The following is a 15,808-nucleotide window of genomic DNA, read 5'->3' as shown; positions in this document are numbered from 1 at the left end:
CACACAAAGCCCTCTACGAACTTGGACCTGACTGCCTCAACACGCGCCTTTCCTTCTACACTCCCACCCGCCAACTGCGTTCGTCCAACCAAGCCCTCGCCGCTGTTCCAGCGCATCCACAAAGCCACCATGGGGGGAAGATCCTTCTCCTACTTAGCGGCCAAAACCAGCAATTCCCTTCCCATCCACCTCCGCCTTCCCAAAACCACCTAGCCATCAGAAAACAGCTTAAAACCTGGATATTTGATAAGTAAACCCCCCCTCCTCAAGCGCCTTGAGACCCTCTGGGTATGTAGTGCGCTATATAAATTTTTGACTTGACTTGACTTGACTTCCTCAAGGACATGAGCTTTCAAGTATTTGAAGGGGATAACTCGTCAGATCAAAACCCACTTGGCTGAGGCGTCCCTCAGGGCTCATCCCTGAGCCCGATATTGTTCAAGGTCTACATGAGCCCACTGGCACAGATTGTCCTCCCCCTCAGAATAGACGTTGACACCAAGTTAGGCCCTGAACTACCCAGGAACCACCTTGTCTAGTCTAAGCCCCTGCCTGGAGGGAGTTGCCAAATGGATGGCACTCTCCTTCCTTTAACTAAATGGAGATAAAACAGAGCTTATGATGCTGGGCAACTCGCCCATCTCTGGCATCGGCCTACCTTGGCCAAGCTCTCTTGGCCCTCCACCCACACCCAAAAATCAGATCAAAAGTCTAGGCATGTGACTGGATCAGTCACTCACTTTTGATCATCAGGCAACTAAACTGGCAGAATCCTGCTTTGGCATCCTGGGGATGCTCGGTAAAGGCCTTCCGCTCCTCCCTTTTTCAGCAAGAAGACTCATGGTCCAGGTTTTAATCCTCTCTCGCCTCAACTATGGAAATGCTCTGTTTTTAGGAGCTCATAGGGCTACCACAAATAAACTGCAAGCCATCCAGAATTGTGCAGCACGGATGCTTTGTGTGACTCCCAACAGCCAAACCTCAAGGACTGCTCTGAAAACCCTGCATTGGCTCCCGGTTGCAGACAGAATAAAATTCAAGTCTTTATGTATCGCCTACAAATCTTTCTGGAAGAAAGGCCCCCCATTCTCCAAGCCATTGTCTCCCTCACCACCCTAATAGACTCCTTCGTTCATCCAGTCCCTACCTAGCTGCGGTCCCAAAAATCAACAGGATGAGAAGTAGTAGTCGTTCCTTCTGCCTTACGTCCGCCAAGCTCTGGAATACGCTTTCTCCCCACCTATGATCTGAACCAAATCTCCTTCCCTTCCATAAACTTCTGAAAACTTGTTTTTTTCAAAACCCATCCTACTAAGCTGCTGTGACCTGCCTCTCTCTCGGCTAGTGCTGGGACACCTTTGGGTAGCCATGTGCTCTACAAATATCCATAACATAACATTTCTTTTACTTTTTGAAACTATTCTTTACAAACCAGCAGTCGCAAAGCAAGTTGCTGAATAATTACCTTAGAAAATGGAGATTTATTAGCTTTGTTTATTAATTACGAGGCAGCAAATACGGCTAATACAACTAAGTGGTGCCAGATGCTGGCTGTGCTGAGTTAGCTCTATCTATGTTTTAAAAATTAAATAAAAAATATTGATAATTTTCAAATAAAGTACAGTTCGTTGCTGTTGACACCATTTACAGTATAAATATAAAGCATGTATTTACATGTGGCATAGGGGTAGCACATTTCTCCAAGGGGACATAAACAGGCATCTATGAAAAATCATTGTTTGGGTTGCAACTCCAATCTTGACATATACATTTCGTAAATATATGCCTGGGTCTCTTAAACAATCTGTTTAATGGGTTAACATTTCCAGCCTTAGTACTGCTGTGGCCTTGTTATTGCTGCATGCATGCCCCCCCCCCCACCCCCCCAATTACCTTATCTATTATCCTCGCCTCCCCCATCCCATTCCTATTCTTCTGATTGCTGGACATTCGTATTGTTCTGGGTTTCTGTTCTACTGTGTATGTAAGTCTTAAATGGTACCCATATGTCACGTGGTCTGCTACGAATCAGTATCAAGGTGTTAAATATGTCTGAATTGGTATTACAATAGGTCATATCGGCATACGATTCCGGGATCGTCAGCACCGGGCCTCTCATCCAGTACATCGCAACTCGTCTGTTTGCCAGCAGCAGACCTGTTGCCACTAACCTTCTATATTGTTTTGGTACGTCGCAGTCTAGACCCAGTAAGGCTAGCGTTGGAGAGTCTGGAACTGGTTGCCTCACCATTCCCTGGAGCTCATTTGCCATTTTAAACCAGAATGCTTGTATCTCAGGACAGGACCAAGCAAGATGGCCAAACCCAGCATTCTCAGCACCGAATCTTACACATTTCTCATCACTTTGCAGGCTGTATCTCTTTTGAGATATTTATAGCCCACCAGGCGATGTCTGCCATTTTGCGATATGCTCTTAGTGATTGACCACCAGCATGCCCATTACTTGTCTGTTATTATTACGCCCAAGTCCTCCTGCCATTCCCGCTGTACCTGTCTATTTGGTGGATCATCACTATGTCGCATAAGTTTATATAGTGTTAAAATCCCTCGGAGGTTGCCTGGAGCAAATATGTCAGGGTTTTTTTTCAGGCAGTTCTGCTCTGTCTGCCCCCAACAGCGCCTGCAGTGACTGACATGTTCCATGGCAATTATATCTGGTGATCAGAGTTTCCTCAGGTATCGAGTCTTGGACCACTTCCCAGGTTATCAGGATTCCATCTTTAAAGAAGTCTCTCATGTTGTGTATTTTACCCTTTGCAGTGTCCGCGTTATTGACCCATCTGCACTTAAGGGAAACCATGTGCACCACTCTATTGGTAGCTTTGGCGAATACAATAGCGAAATCCACCTTTCATATGCCGTTTCTTAAGTAGGTAACGCATAGACTATAGGGTCAATTGTGCAGGACTTACCCTGTCCTATGCTTAGCAGGTTGCATGGGAGCGATACGGGTCAGCTGCTTCCCTCTCCCAGTACAAGTGTGGGAAAACTGGCAGCCTGTGAATCCAATAATATGCATGCATGATCTGCGATGCCCAATAGTATATTTCAAGGTCTGGTGCATCCAGCCCACCCATCTTATAAGGGAGAGGTAATGTTCCCCATCCCAGGCACAGCAGTTTCCTAGCCCAGGCCAAGTGAGTCATAAGTGTGTGCAAATTGCAAAACACGTATTGACAAACAAGAAAATAATTTTCATGAGAGCTATTCTGCCCATCAATGAGGGGTAACCGTATCCAGCTCTCTATCACCTCTGTCAAAAGCTGCACTGCTTTCCCATAATTCTCTCTTATTACCACGTCAGGGTATGTATGTATCTGAATCCTTAGGTTCAATGGTCCGCACTAAAGGGAATTCTGTTTGTGTAGGCATGGTGGATGTTGTGAGTGAAATATCAATAATTTCTCCCAATTTACTTTCAATCCCGGGGTTTGTTCTATCTATGTAGTACAGATTTGTAAAACTTTTAAAAAATGTTAAACTTAGTCCTAAGGGCTCCTCTTCATTTTGCTTAACTCGTTCGCTGCGGTGGAAATTTCCCCACTGTGCAGGCGTATTGTACGCGTGCAGTAATTGGACGCCCCCCAGCCGTCCGACGCACACACCCAACGTGACAGCCGGGGGCCGTCCGACGCATGGATCGCGTTAATCAGGCCCCACAAAAAAATCTGACATGCTGAAATAGATAACACACCTGGTGGAGGTATTTTGTTAGCATGGTTTAGGCAAGAGTACTACACTTGAAGTAGCCATGCACTGCACATAGCCACACAAGCGAATGATAGCCATCTTCTGTTGTACTAGCACAGTTTGTACACAATATATGTCATTTCAGAAGGAACTATGCCCAGCCTTTTGGCTGTCATTCCACTTACTGATCTGGAAAATATCAGGAACAATAGTTTAACCAAAAGTGTTCTTCAAAAGCATAAATAATTTTCATCAACTTCCTCTGTTATTCAAATACTTTGTCAGTAAGTGTATGTACAGTGCACAGCTAGGGTGGGCAACAAGACACAAGATGAAGTCATACACCAAATTGAATCTGCTGCACAAATCACATGTAGACAGCAACAAACTATTTTATTTTTCAATAAGGTCCTTGACATTCTTTCCTATTTTACAATATGCACTTGGCAGTCTTATTTTTATTATCTGAAAAGAATATTGGCAATAGTGTTAGTTATCTGTGTAGCATTCTTTTTCAAGAAGTTGACTAGTTTGGGGAGAAAAGGCTGTGTTGCCTGGAAAAGAAAGAGATACACATATATAAATATACATTTCAGTTGGGAGTTAAAGAAAAATGGAAAACATTTTTACATTTATAGGTAACTTGAACCCTAAACATAAGCTACTCATGACCAAACAGCAATAGTGATTCATAAACTGCATTGAACAATTACATTATCTAAGTTTCAATACATACAGGTATTATAACTAATGTGGCTTGCAGTACACCTCCAGCACAAGTAAAAAACAGGATAAGTGTTAAAATTTGTCCTGAATTCTTATGATTGTTATGAAGTGCTCAGTTGCACAATAACTCAGGACCAATGTTTATGCTATTACAGTGTAGGCCCTGCATAGCTGAGCTCCCCAGGTTTCCGAGCTCCTTGACAAGTTTCCCAGATCCATGCATAACTAACTGCAATGGTGTGGGTTTTGACTTTCCACTCTGGGATTTGTAGTTCTTGTTTATCCACATAAAACCAGGAATACGCTTCCCAGAAGTCAAAGACTAAGCCCTGTTCTGGAGTAGCTAGTCAAGCCTGAACCAAGGATTCTTGGTAGTTACAAGGAAATGGCAGGGTGTGAAGGGCCTGAAAGGTTTGGGATGGGCGGAGATACCCGACCTCACGATTCAGCAGCTTACTTTTCTAATTTCAGAAAGTGCTAAAGACTCAGTGCCATGCCACAGAAATTTGCACTAGTCAAAACTGATTCCACACAATTTTTCTCTTTGTAAAGATCATATGTTCTCACAGCTTTTTTAATGGAAATTATCGCAGTATGTTTGAGACAAAGCCATTTTGCTCAATAGTTTATAACAGTAGTATCACAGATAGTGTAAAAATAGTTTTTTTTTCCAAAAAGGCAATTATGGATTAAGATTAGTTGAACTTTCTCTGGTGCTTTTTAAATGATGTATAAACAATACATATGTAAAATAAGGTTTCAGCATCCATCTGTAATATGGTCAAAAACCTCAGCATAACCTGCAAAGTCAATAAATCTGTCTATCATGTGGGATTATGTGGAAGAAGTGGCTACTGGAAGGCGAGAACTGATGTAAAGATCAGCTAAATACACAGGGCTTGGAAGGATGGAGGAGATGTCATTGGGGTAACAGGATTGTCATGGAGCCATTTTAGTTGAGAGATTAGAAACATCAGTTATGTAGGGGGAGGGGCAGGCAGTGTAAGATGCGGATGGATAGTGGACACCCATTTTGAAGGACAACAACAAACCATGCATGTGGGGGTCAAATAAATACTCAACCATATGGCTCACACCCCTCCATTGATATTCCCTGATGCTTACCCTTTCTCTCTCAGAAACGTAACAGATCTGGTTTAAAAGTATAGGGCTGCTCCTCTGAAACATGCCCGATGTGCCGTGCCACAGTGAGTGCTGTGAAGACACAAAAAAGAGAATGAGGGAAACACTCAGTCAAAGTATTGTGCCCCTGTCAATAAGCATGTTACCCACCCCAAACATCACTTTCTCTTTTTTCTAGTCTCCCCAGTTTGCTCTGTATAAGCTGCAGAAGAATTGTAAACTCCCGTAGACTCTCTGTTACCATTTTGTTTCCAGAACCCACTTTAGATTGTATGTAGTGAAGTAAACCTGTGCAATGCCAGTTGAGTTTCTAGCACATAAGCATTCCTAAGACTGCTTAATTGGGTATAATATTAACTTACAGCCAGATTCATCAAGCGAAATGCGCTCGCAAAAGGGCAAGATTCGGAGAATCTGGCCCTTTGCTAGTGCAATTTTTGCATTTGGGATTCATCATCCCAAATGCAAAAATCGCTAATAAAGAATTCGCAAATTTGCGAGAATTAGCATTTAAGGAATCTGTATTAGAGATTCCTTAAATGCTATTCATGAAACATTTAAAAATTGCGAATTCGCAATTTAGGACCGCTATTTACCACGAAGTCAAACCTCGTGGTAAATAGCGAAAACTTAGAAAAATGCATTTAAATGCATTTTTCTAAGTTGCATGTTACACACACACATGTCCTTTGGACATGTGTGTGCACATCATCAGTGTAAATTCACATTTCAGGGGTGCTACAGGGTGTCCTTGGACACCCCCGGCACCCTTGAATTCGCATCCTTATTTGCGATTAGCAATTTGCTAATCGCAAATAAGGAAGCTGTAGGAATCGCAATTTATTTTGCGATTCCTACATGAATCCGTTTTGCAAGTCCTTAATAGCGATTCCTTAATAATCGCTATTAAGGACTCGCAAAACAGGACAATGATGAATCTGGCTGTTGGTACTTATATAGCGCACGACTCACCACCAGGGCATCTAGGCGCTGTACTCATACCGCTGTAGGAACCCTTCCTGGTTTTTCCCTGTGAAGTGTCCACTCCTGGGCACCCCCATGGTGAAACCAGGCGTCCCAGCGCTGTTGGGGCCGTTGTGGAGATTAAGCAAGCTATTGCCCAGAGTTGCAGCGTGGGACCCATGATTAGAACAGGCACTGAGGCGAGAATATAAGGTCCGAGGAAATTTTGAGCCCGAGACCCGCCGAGGCGGGAATCGAACCCTTGTCCCGGGCCAGAGCTCTGCATCAAGGTCTGCCGCTCTAGCCATTGAGCCACACTTCTCCACTGGCAAAAGGAACAAATGATGGATGGAATGCTGAACAATGCAAACATTCACCCCCAGTCACAAAGATCTTTGTTAAATCGATCGTTATTTTGGTCACCACACCACCCCAACCTGGACCCAGCCATGTGGGTAGGCCAGTAGTTGGAAATTAAAGGGATGGAAGATACCATTGCTGGACAAGCTATCACCAACCAATTATATGCTCACACTGAAACTTATAACACCCTAGGCACTAATGAACCACTGTAGAATGGCATTTTTCCTTACAGGCAATGAAAGCCCCACTCAGAAGCAATTGCATGTTTTCCTTCGGTGTTTAGTGTTTACAACTCTTTCCATTGATTTTTCACCTTCAGAAATGATCATTCTGATGCAAGAGCGATATTATCTTACATAATTCATAAGCAATCACACTAACAAGGAAAATTAAGACTCATTCAGTAACCGGGGGCTCGTTAATGCAACACCCTCTGCCACAAAATATGAGGGCAAAAACGGACAACCTTTCCCATTATTTAAAATGAACAGGGATTCATTTTTCCATTACAATAAATCTGCTTAAAACATGGAACAGAAACTGCACCAGTGGATATCTGGGTCAGCTTGTGAGATTCAGCTAAGGCTTCCTAAGCAAGATGATGCTTTTCAACCACTCTGTCTCATCTCCCTAGACTATCTGTTGCACACATCATTGACCACTCCGCTCCATTTCTTTGAAATCTCCCACCCTGCGAGGTCACATGAAGAGTACTGCATCATCCTTCATTCTGACCTAAAAGACACAGCCTTACCTTCCACTCCTAAGATGATGACTTGTAGATTTATTTGCAGGTCACAGGAAGCAACTCATGAATGTGACAGAAGACCTCAAAGCAATAGAGATGTGGATGACTCCGAGCAGCCTGACACTCCCTGGCTCCAAAACAGAAATCCTGGTGCTGAGACACCACATCTCCCTTACAAAATACTGGCACTCTGATTCCCAACCTTCTTTGGAGACATTTTTCCATGAAAACCAAAGTCAGGTCATAGTCTTTATATAGCCACAAACCCCAGTCTCAACTGACAGAAGCAGTGGTCAATACCACTTTCTACTAAATATAACTCCTCAAAAAAATCTTGCCTCTCATCCCAAAAAATACCACCTCTGGAGATAGAAACATCAGTAAATGTGACTACGGCTATTTCCTGTACATCACTCCCCCTGCCAAACCAAAGTACTATGAAAAACGGAAACTTGCCGTTCAACGTTTACAATTCACACTTTTTTCCACATACAAAAGCATAGACCAATCACGCCTCAATAAAATATTCTCACTTTGCCTAACCTTCAACTGCCTTTAACCCGTTAACCGAGGCGGTAATTCCGCCGCGGTGCAGGCGTTTCCGTGCGCGAGCGGGGCCGCGTCGGCCATTGGCCGACGGCAGCACTGGGAAGGTAGTGCTGCCGTCGGCCAATGGCCGACGGCAGCAAGGAAAGGGTTAAGGTTCAACACCCTTATACCTACAGAATAAAATCATACACCACCAGCTTACCATCTAAGATTCAAAGCAATCAACCTTTTAGTGGTTACTGGAGCCAATTGTAGAACACACTTCAGAGTCACTGGCTTTCAATTTTTCAATATCCTCAGCCCACACACTAATAATCCTACTAGTAACATGACCTTCAGGAATCAAAACTAACCTTGATCAAATTATTGCTTGCACAACCACTTATCAATACAATTAGAAACAATAAGAATGTCATGCAATAACAGTCATCCCCATACAACATGTGTCTTGCGGAAGCCTAGAAACAGTTGACATGAAGTGAGTGCTTAACTAAACAAATAAACATAAAAGTTTGTCAAGAATCATGGTGTCAGCATTAAGTGGTTATCCAGGGCTAGGTGGATGGAGACGACATCGGTCTGAGTTAGATAAAATAAGAATGTAGGGTCAGATTTATCAAGGCTTTGTGTTGGTGCAAAGTCACAAAAAGAGATGAGCACCGGTGCAAAGTCTTGATAAAGTTTTCAATTTTCAGTGCAAACGTTTATTTGTGAGGAAGGTTGACTAAGAATATCGCAAAGTAGCTGTTTGTGTTACTTTGCTTTACTTTATGTCAAGGGGTGTTCCATGGGTGGTACATGGGCGTTCCCATGTAATTACCCAAGGAGATTAACACAGAGCCCCATCTACTAACAGAGGTAGACAGGGGTTTACACTAAAAGAATGCCTCCATGAGAAAGGCACAAAGTAGGAGAAATACTTTTTTCTCAAAACTGTTCGCTCATTGCATGTGTATAAAGAACATGCACAAAGTGGCAAAGTTTAAAAGTAAGTCTAAGCAAAGTAATTTGTACTGGAGGGTTATCATTTCGGTACAAAACCTTCTGGTACAAAAGTTTCTGCATGGCGCTAGGCAACCTTAAGGAGAACAAGAACTTGGGGAAATGGCAGCAGTGCACTATCTGTGTAGATGTGACACTGTCCAGCTCTCTCCCTTCCACGCAACACACCACAGTAACTTTGCTTGTCGCTCTGCGCTGCATGAAAAGTAGATTTTCCCCTTAGAGCTTAATGGCATTTTCAAAATGAGAAAGCAATAGTTTAGAGATTTGATCATTTGGGGGGAGGGTATAAAAGTTTGCAGAAGATTTAAAGACAATTCACTGATAGAGAATTGTAACAGCATGCACTGGGTGGTGAAAAAGGAAACACTCACACATGGGTCTGTCCACTGATCACTTACCCTCTGCCTTCCTGAAGTGTGATTTATGAGGCGACACACCAATGCGATGCTGCTCTCTTGTTTTCCATCTGAGGAGCGTAAGTCTGGCAACTGTGAAGATACCGAAAAAAGTGTCAGGCAAGATATCTCCCAACAGCCACAACAGAGCACTTTATTTTTACCTGCCTGTAGTTCTCCTATTGTACAGTTATCTACTTTTGAAATAGCAACCTATAGATGTACTTCGGGACCAAAGCATATTCTTGAAACTATCAGAGAGGAATGAATAATTACGTAGAAAAAAACGGAATTCAGTTTCGTAAAGCTGTTTTCTGTGCATAGGGCTGATGCTTTAATGCATGGCAAGAAAGCTTTAGAATGCCCAACTATCGAATAAAGCCTGAAAATTGCGTTTTTGAAGTGTCTGGGGAGTGGTTGAGCAAAATACGTCTTTGCTATTTGTAGGGAAAACTCAGACACTGTTTTCTTCTGTGCAAAGAACCATAAAGAAGATGCAGGAGTTAAGATGAAAAGACACAAAAGAGGTGATTTCTGACCATTTGCAATCATGGCATAAAGATGAAGCACCCAGAGTGGGCTAGGAGGGATGGAGATGACATCAATGTGGCAACAGTAGGTGGCTTAAGTTGGCCATGGATTTGCAATCTGATCTGGGTGCCTAAAACTGGTTTATTGGATCACTCGATAGTTACCCTTATGGAAAAAAGATGGGATGAGGGATAATGCGGTTTTAGAATATCCAGTGGTGAAATATTTTTAAAACATATTGATCTAGGCCATTCCATTACAGCTAGCATGGAAACATTTAAAAAACAAGCTAATTCCCTATCCACTGATTACCTCTCACTTATTCTTTGACTTTCACTATCATAAGGGACAAGGCTTGTGGGGCCATATATACGATCATTCTCTTTAGCGAATCGCAAATCGCGATGTTTTGCGACTCACAAAATGGAATGTACAACAGTGTCTGTGACACTATTTGTGATTTTCAATTGGGTCGCAAGGTACCTCCCTCATTAATATTCAAGAGGCAGGTCGCAATTTGTGAATTATTGGGAATGGCCTGCAAACACAGGGATGGTGGTCTGTTGGGGATAGCAGACCCCAATGTCTGTGTTTGACTTTTTAATAAGCAACTTTTTTCAAAATTCAGTCCATTTGGGAGTGGCTTACCACCTACTTGAAGTAGGCTGTAAACTGCAAGTGTTTTGCAAACACAAATGTGGTTGGAAAACAATGGTACATACCATTATGACTCGCTATTAGGAAGGTACGCCCTTGGCATGCCCTATCCTAATAGCAACTTACAAACACTATTTTGCGAGTCACTGACTCGCAAAATAGCGTTTGTACATACCACCACCTTTTTTTGCTGTCACAAACGATCCGATTCCCCGTTTGAGGCCGCAAAAAAAGGTCATACATCTGGCCCCTGGTCTATTCCACTTCAAGTGTGGCAGGGCTGGGTTCTTGCTGTGAAGATACCAAAAAAGCATTAGGCAAGATTCAGTTCAAGGGCAATCTCCTCTATCCACACACATACAGTCTCTCTAGCTCCACAATGAAAGACATTTTGCTTTTTACTGTTGTGCAGCCTACAGGTGATCGTCTAAGTGGGAAGACAGCTCATGTTTAAGTCTGACCACTTTGTGAGATGATCGATTATTACTTCTAGCAAATTTGGCACAATGCCTAAAAAATAGTTTGGGTAATGTGTAGCCCTATTCATTTATTTAGTGTGAACAGGTTAAAAATGGAAATTACATTGTTGGTATGCCGGAAGAAACATTTCAGGGGAAGGTAACATGAGTAATGAGTAACCATTTATCCAGACATCAAGGGAAAGACAAAGAAGGGTGTTCCAGGTCAGCGATAATAATGCAGCAAGGCAAAAAGCCTCAATTACACTGCAGCTGAAGAACTGGTGCAGATAGGAAATTTGGTCTGGGATTACATGGCCCAGCAGCAAAAGATGACCAGCTACCCAACCCCTCAATATCACTTAAACCAGGTAAGGTGCTCCCTTCTTTGCTCAGTGTTCCGTCATGCAGTGATTTTGTGCAGCCTTCTCCTACTTTACCACCACAACTTCCTCTTTAAGCTCTGATTCCTCCACCCAGATGTCTCCATACCATTGGGTTCCCACTTCATCGCAGCCTACCCATGCCCCTGCACACTACCACATTCAACCTCAGACTTACTTATCCAACACACGGCACTAGCCTCTTCATCCATTCATATGCATGTACTTTCATCGCACCACCTATCCATGGACTCAGTTACTCTACAACCAACCAAGCACTAACTTCAATTTAGTCACCTTTTATGTTTAATGATCAGCAGTCAAACTTTAATCTGCAGTTACTTTTAAACACAGAGGGACAGCCCCCTCTTCTGTCCCTGTTTAAAAACCACGACTTCAATTATGTGTATACCCCTTGGTGCCCTTACATACTCAGAGTATTTAAGGCTTATGTACTCCGAGTATTTAACAGTGGCACCGATGGGAAGGTACTGCAGTGAATTTGGTATTTGGCAGCGCTATTTCTTAGAGCATCCTCACATCCATTTTTGGTTGCGAGGGTGCATTTAGCACTGAGAAAATAGCAGCACATGCACACTCCGCTCCATTGCTGAATTCCACAGAATTTTAATATAATACCACAGAATTACACAAAATCAAATTCGACCGTCTGTCTGCCCCAAATGGTACTGCCTGACTGCAAGATTTGGCTTTGCAACTTCTCCAGCAGAAAGGCTGGCAGGCCCAGCAGAGTGTGTTATATACTTAGCTAACTTGGGAGGTATGAAGGCAATGATTAGGAAAATATGGAAATTACAAAGAAAAAAATTGGATTTGTTTAGCTGATGTACATGTCTTTTTCTCTTTAGCTTTATCATTTCCTTTGGTACATAATCAAGGATCTAGAGTAAAGAAGTAATGATCCATGTGTAAGAAGACACCTGACTATTTTTGGAGGAGAAAACCAGTGATTACTTATAGCAAGTCTGGCAGAGTCTAAAAGAATATTTTGAGTAAAATGCAGCCTAATTAATTTGTTTACTGTGAATAGATTTAGAATAGAAAATAGATTGATGGTATGTGAGAAGCCCATTGAGCCAGAAATAAAGGTAAAGACTAGGAAAGGGTTCGTGAGTAGCGAGAATCATGCTGTGAAGAAGAAAAGCCTAGCTCTTTGGAGGACGTAGGTAACATCAACATATTGATGGCAAGTGAGAAAGAGGGGTGCTGAGGGTGTACTATGCAACTTTTCCCCTCTACTGATATGTGCATTAATTCACTTAAAATGTTCTTCCTTTGAAAATGCCTGGACAGTAAGGCATCCATGTGGTGCAATGCAGTTGTAAAATTTTAATTTCAGCCCACAGCAGCATTTGCATTCTATTTCAAACCTCTTCAGTCACCCATGGCACTCTGCCTAAGTCAAAAGGTGATCATAAATGCTCCAGTACCATCAATATTGTTTTGAGGAAATCACAAGTGATGGCAGACAAAAGCCTTAACCTCTTAGCTATTAGGTCTTCCCCACCATCCCCCTGGTTATAAGCCTTTTTTTGACTATTTGGGGTAGCTCGCACTTAGGCCCTTGTAACTATTTGTCAACATTAGGTATCCATGCCAAATTTGCGTCCTTTTCTTCCAACATCATTGGAATTTTAAAGATACCCAGGGTTTGTGGATTCCCCTGGAGGGGTCCCAAAAATTAGCCAAAAGACAGCAAAGCACATTTCCTTTCTTTTTTGTGGAAAAGTGGGGGAAAAGTGCTGCAGAAGAAAGCATCAGTTCATTCCCCTGCACATGGTATCATCAAACAGTTTGTGGTACTCAAATCTCCATCTTCCCAGCTTTGAGAAACAGACAGAATTTTGTCAGAAAACCCATATGTTTTAACAGTTTGGGCATTTTACTGGGACATAGCCTATTTTTGCTACTTTTTGTGCACCAACCTCCTTCCAGTTAGTGGTTAAAATAGAATTGGAAGCAATAATGGATCCTGGAAAACTATACATTTCTGAAGTAGACACATTTCTGAATTTAGCTAGATTTTTAATAGAAACTAATAGTTGAAAATAAGAAAAATTGAAAATGAGATTTAAAAAAACAGCTATTTGTGCCAACGTTTTCACCTGTAACATCTTCTATGTAGTTCAGATTTCCTTACAGCAATATACCGTTAAATCCACCAGACCCTTCTGGTTGTGGGGATACATAGGACTTGTAGGTTCACTGTTAGAACTGGGGGTCTCTAGTTAGCAGAGGTAGGTACCACTGTCCAAATAGGGACCCTTGCTTCTAGTCAGGGTGAGGAGGAAACACTCTTTAGATAACCTCTGCTCACCCCCTTGGTAGCTTGGCACAAGCAGTCAGGCTTATCCAAAAGCAATGTGTAAAGTATTTGTACCAACACTCACAGTGACTCAGTGAAAACACCTCAAACTGACTCCACAACAGTTTAGAAAAATAAAGGTATTTAATCTAAACTACACAACACCAAAACAACAAAAATCCAACATACACAGTTCAAAAATATGGTTGCAAAAGAGTTCTTAAGGCTGCGATAAAAGAATCCACAGTTGCATGAAAAGTTTTCAGTTGCGTCACGTTTAGTGAATAGTACCTTTTGAATGCGACAAAGTTCCAAAGCAGAAGCTGGTGCGGTGGAAAACAAGCGATGCGTTGCTCCTGAGACCCTGGGGAGGCGATGCGACAACCCCGCTGCAGCAGCGGGCGGGTTGCGACGAATCTGGTCTGTATGGGGAGGATGGCGGACTTGTATGGATTCCGATGCGTAGGTTCCGTGGGAAGTTTTCTCTCGCAAAGGCATGATGCGATGATCTTTGGAGTTGCGACGATCTCCAGGGCGACGATGCACGGACCAGAGGTGATCTCTCTCTCGCAGCTCCTCGATGCGATGGCTTCTGCGACGACACTCACAGCGACGTGATGCGGTCCGCAAGCAAGCGGTGCGGCAATCTCACCCAGCGACGACAGGCTCTGCGATGACACTCGCAGCGATGGTAATCTTCCCGCACCACTCTGGTGCGTCCCGCAAACGAAGGATGCGACGGCTCTGGCAGCGGCAACAGGCGCTACGACGATCTCGACCTTCGTAGCGGCGGGAATTTTGTTGCACTGTCGGGAATGCGCTCTGCAAGCGAGCGATGCGACAAAACTTGCAGAAATTCTTTAAAAGCTTGGTTTCCAGCTTCCCAACACAGGTACAACTTCTAAAGGCACCACACATGGGCCATGCACTCAAGGAAGGACAGAACTCTCTCAGTAGAGTTCAGGGAATCTGCGGGTGAAGTCCTTTTGTTCCTGGGACTTCAGAACAGGGAGCCAGCTCTTCCCAGGCCCTTGGAGATTCCTTCAAGACAGGGGACACAGCACAAAACAAAGTCCTTCCCCTCTCCTTGGCAGCAAAGCAACAGCAGGTCAGTCCAGCAGAGCAACAGCAGGTCAGTCTTCCGTCTTCAGTTTCAGCTTTCTCCTTGGCAGAGGTTCCTTCTTGATTCCAGGATGATCTAATTTTCTCTTGTCAGGGGTCCTGTAATTATACCCCTAAAAGTCTTTGTTCTCTTTGTGCAAGTGGGCCCTGAGCCCGGTCTGAACCAGTTCTGGGTGTTCCTCGAGCACTTTGTTTTCCTGGCTTCTCCTTTCCTTTCAGAGTGAGGGGCAGGGTCGTCAGTCGCCCAGCAGGAGGTGGAGCCAGCATTGTGGAAGGTAGGTACAGCCCTATTCAGGCCCAGGGGCTATCTCCTCCCACCACTCAAGTTGCAAATGCAGTCATTCAGCCTAGGGCTGAATCAGCCAGCCTCCTGGGGAATCCCCAGCCCCTGTCACTCTCAAAACAGACAGTCAATTCACAAACAGGCAAAGGCACACAGAAAGGTCAGACAAGAGAACAGCAACTTTCTAAAAGTGCTGTTCTAAAAACAGGATTTAAAAACAACCTTTCCTAAAAGATGTGTTATTAAATTCTGAGTTCAGGGATACTAGACTTTTATGTCCTATCTTGCTCCTATGTGAAGATATGCTGGTAGCCACTGTAGCCAGCATCCCCCATGATAGCCTATGGAGCATGATAGCCTTGCAGCTGTGAAAAACGAAAATGGCTGTAATTCATTACCAGAGCATGTCACCTGCACAAGTACATGCTCTACCTTTCACATACAC

At 43.3% G+C, this 15,808-nt stretch overlaps 1 protein-coding gene across 1 annotated transcript in view; it reads right to left on the bottom strand.

Moving 5' to 3' along the window:
• Positions 1–4,172: 4,172 nt before the first annotated feature.
• Positions 4,173–15,808, bottom strand: part of LOC147708713 (uncharacterized) — a 273,705-nt gene continuing 262,069 nt past the window's right edge. Inside the window, exons 22-24 of the mRNA XM_086925763.1 lie at positions 9,607–9,696; positions 5,563–5,652; positions 4,173–4,265 (exon numbers count right to left, since the gene is read on the bottom strand). Coding sequence (XP_086781889.1) covers positions 4,173–4,265; positions 5,563–5,652; positions 9,607–9,696 — 273 coding nt within the window. The remainder of the gene's footprint in view (positions 4,266–5,562; positions 5,653–9,606; positions 9,697–15,808) is intronic.

Source organism: Lissotriton vulgaris, chromosome 6 (genome assembly GCF_964263255.1).
Source record: "Lissotriton vulgaris chromosome 6, aLisVul1.2, whole genome shotgun sequence".
Lineage (NCBI taxonomy): Eukaryota > Metazoa > Chordata > Amphibia > Caudata > Salamandridae > Lissotriton > Lissotriton vulgaris.
The sequence above is the reverse complement of the archived record's forward strand: the minus strand, read 5'-3'. Positions and strand labels throughout refer to the sequence as shown.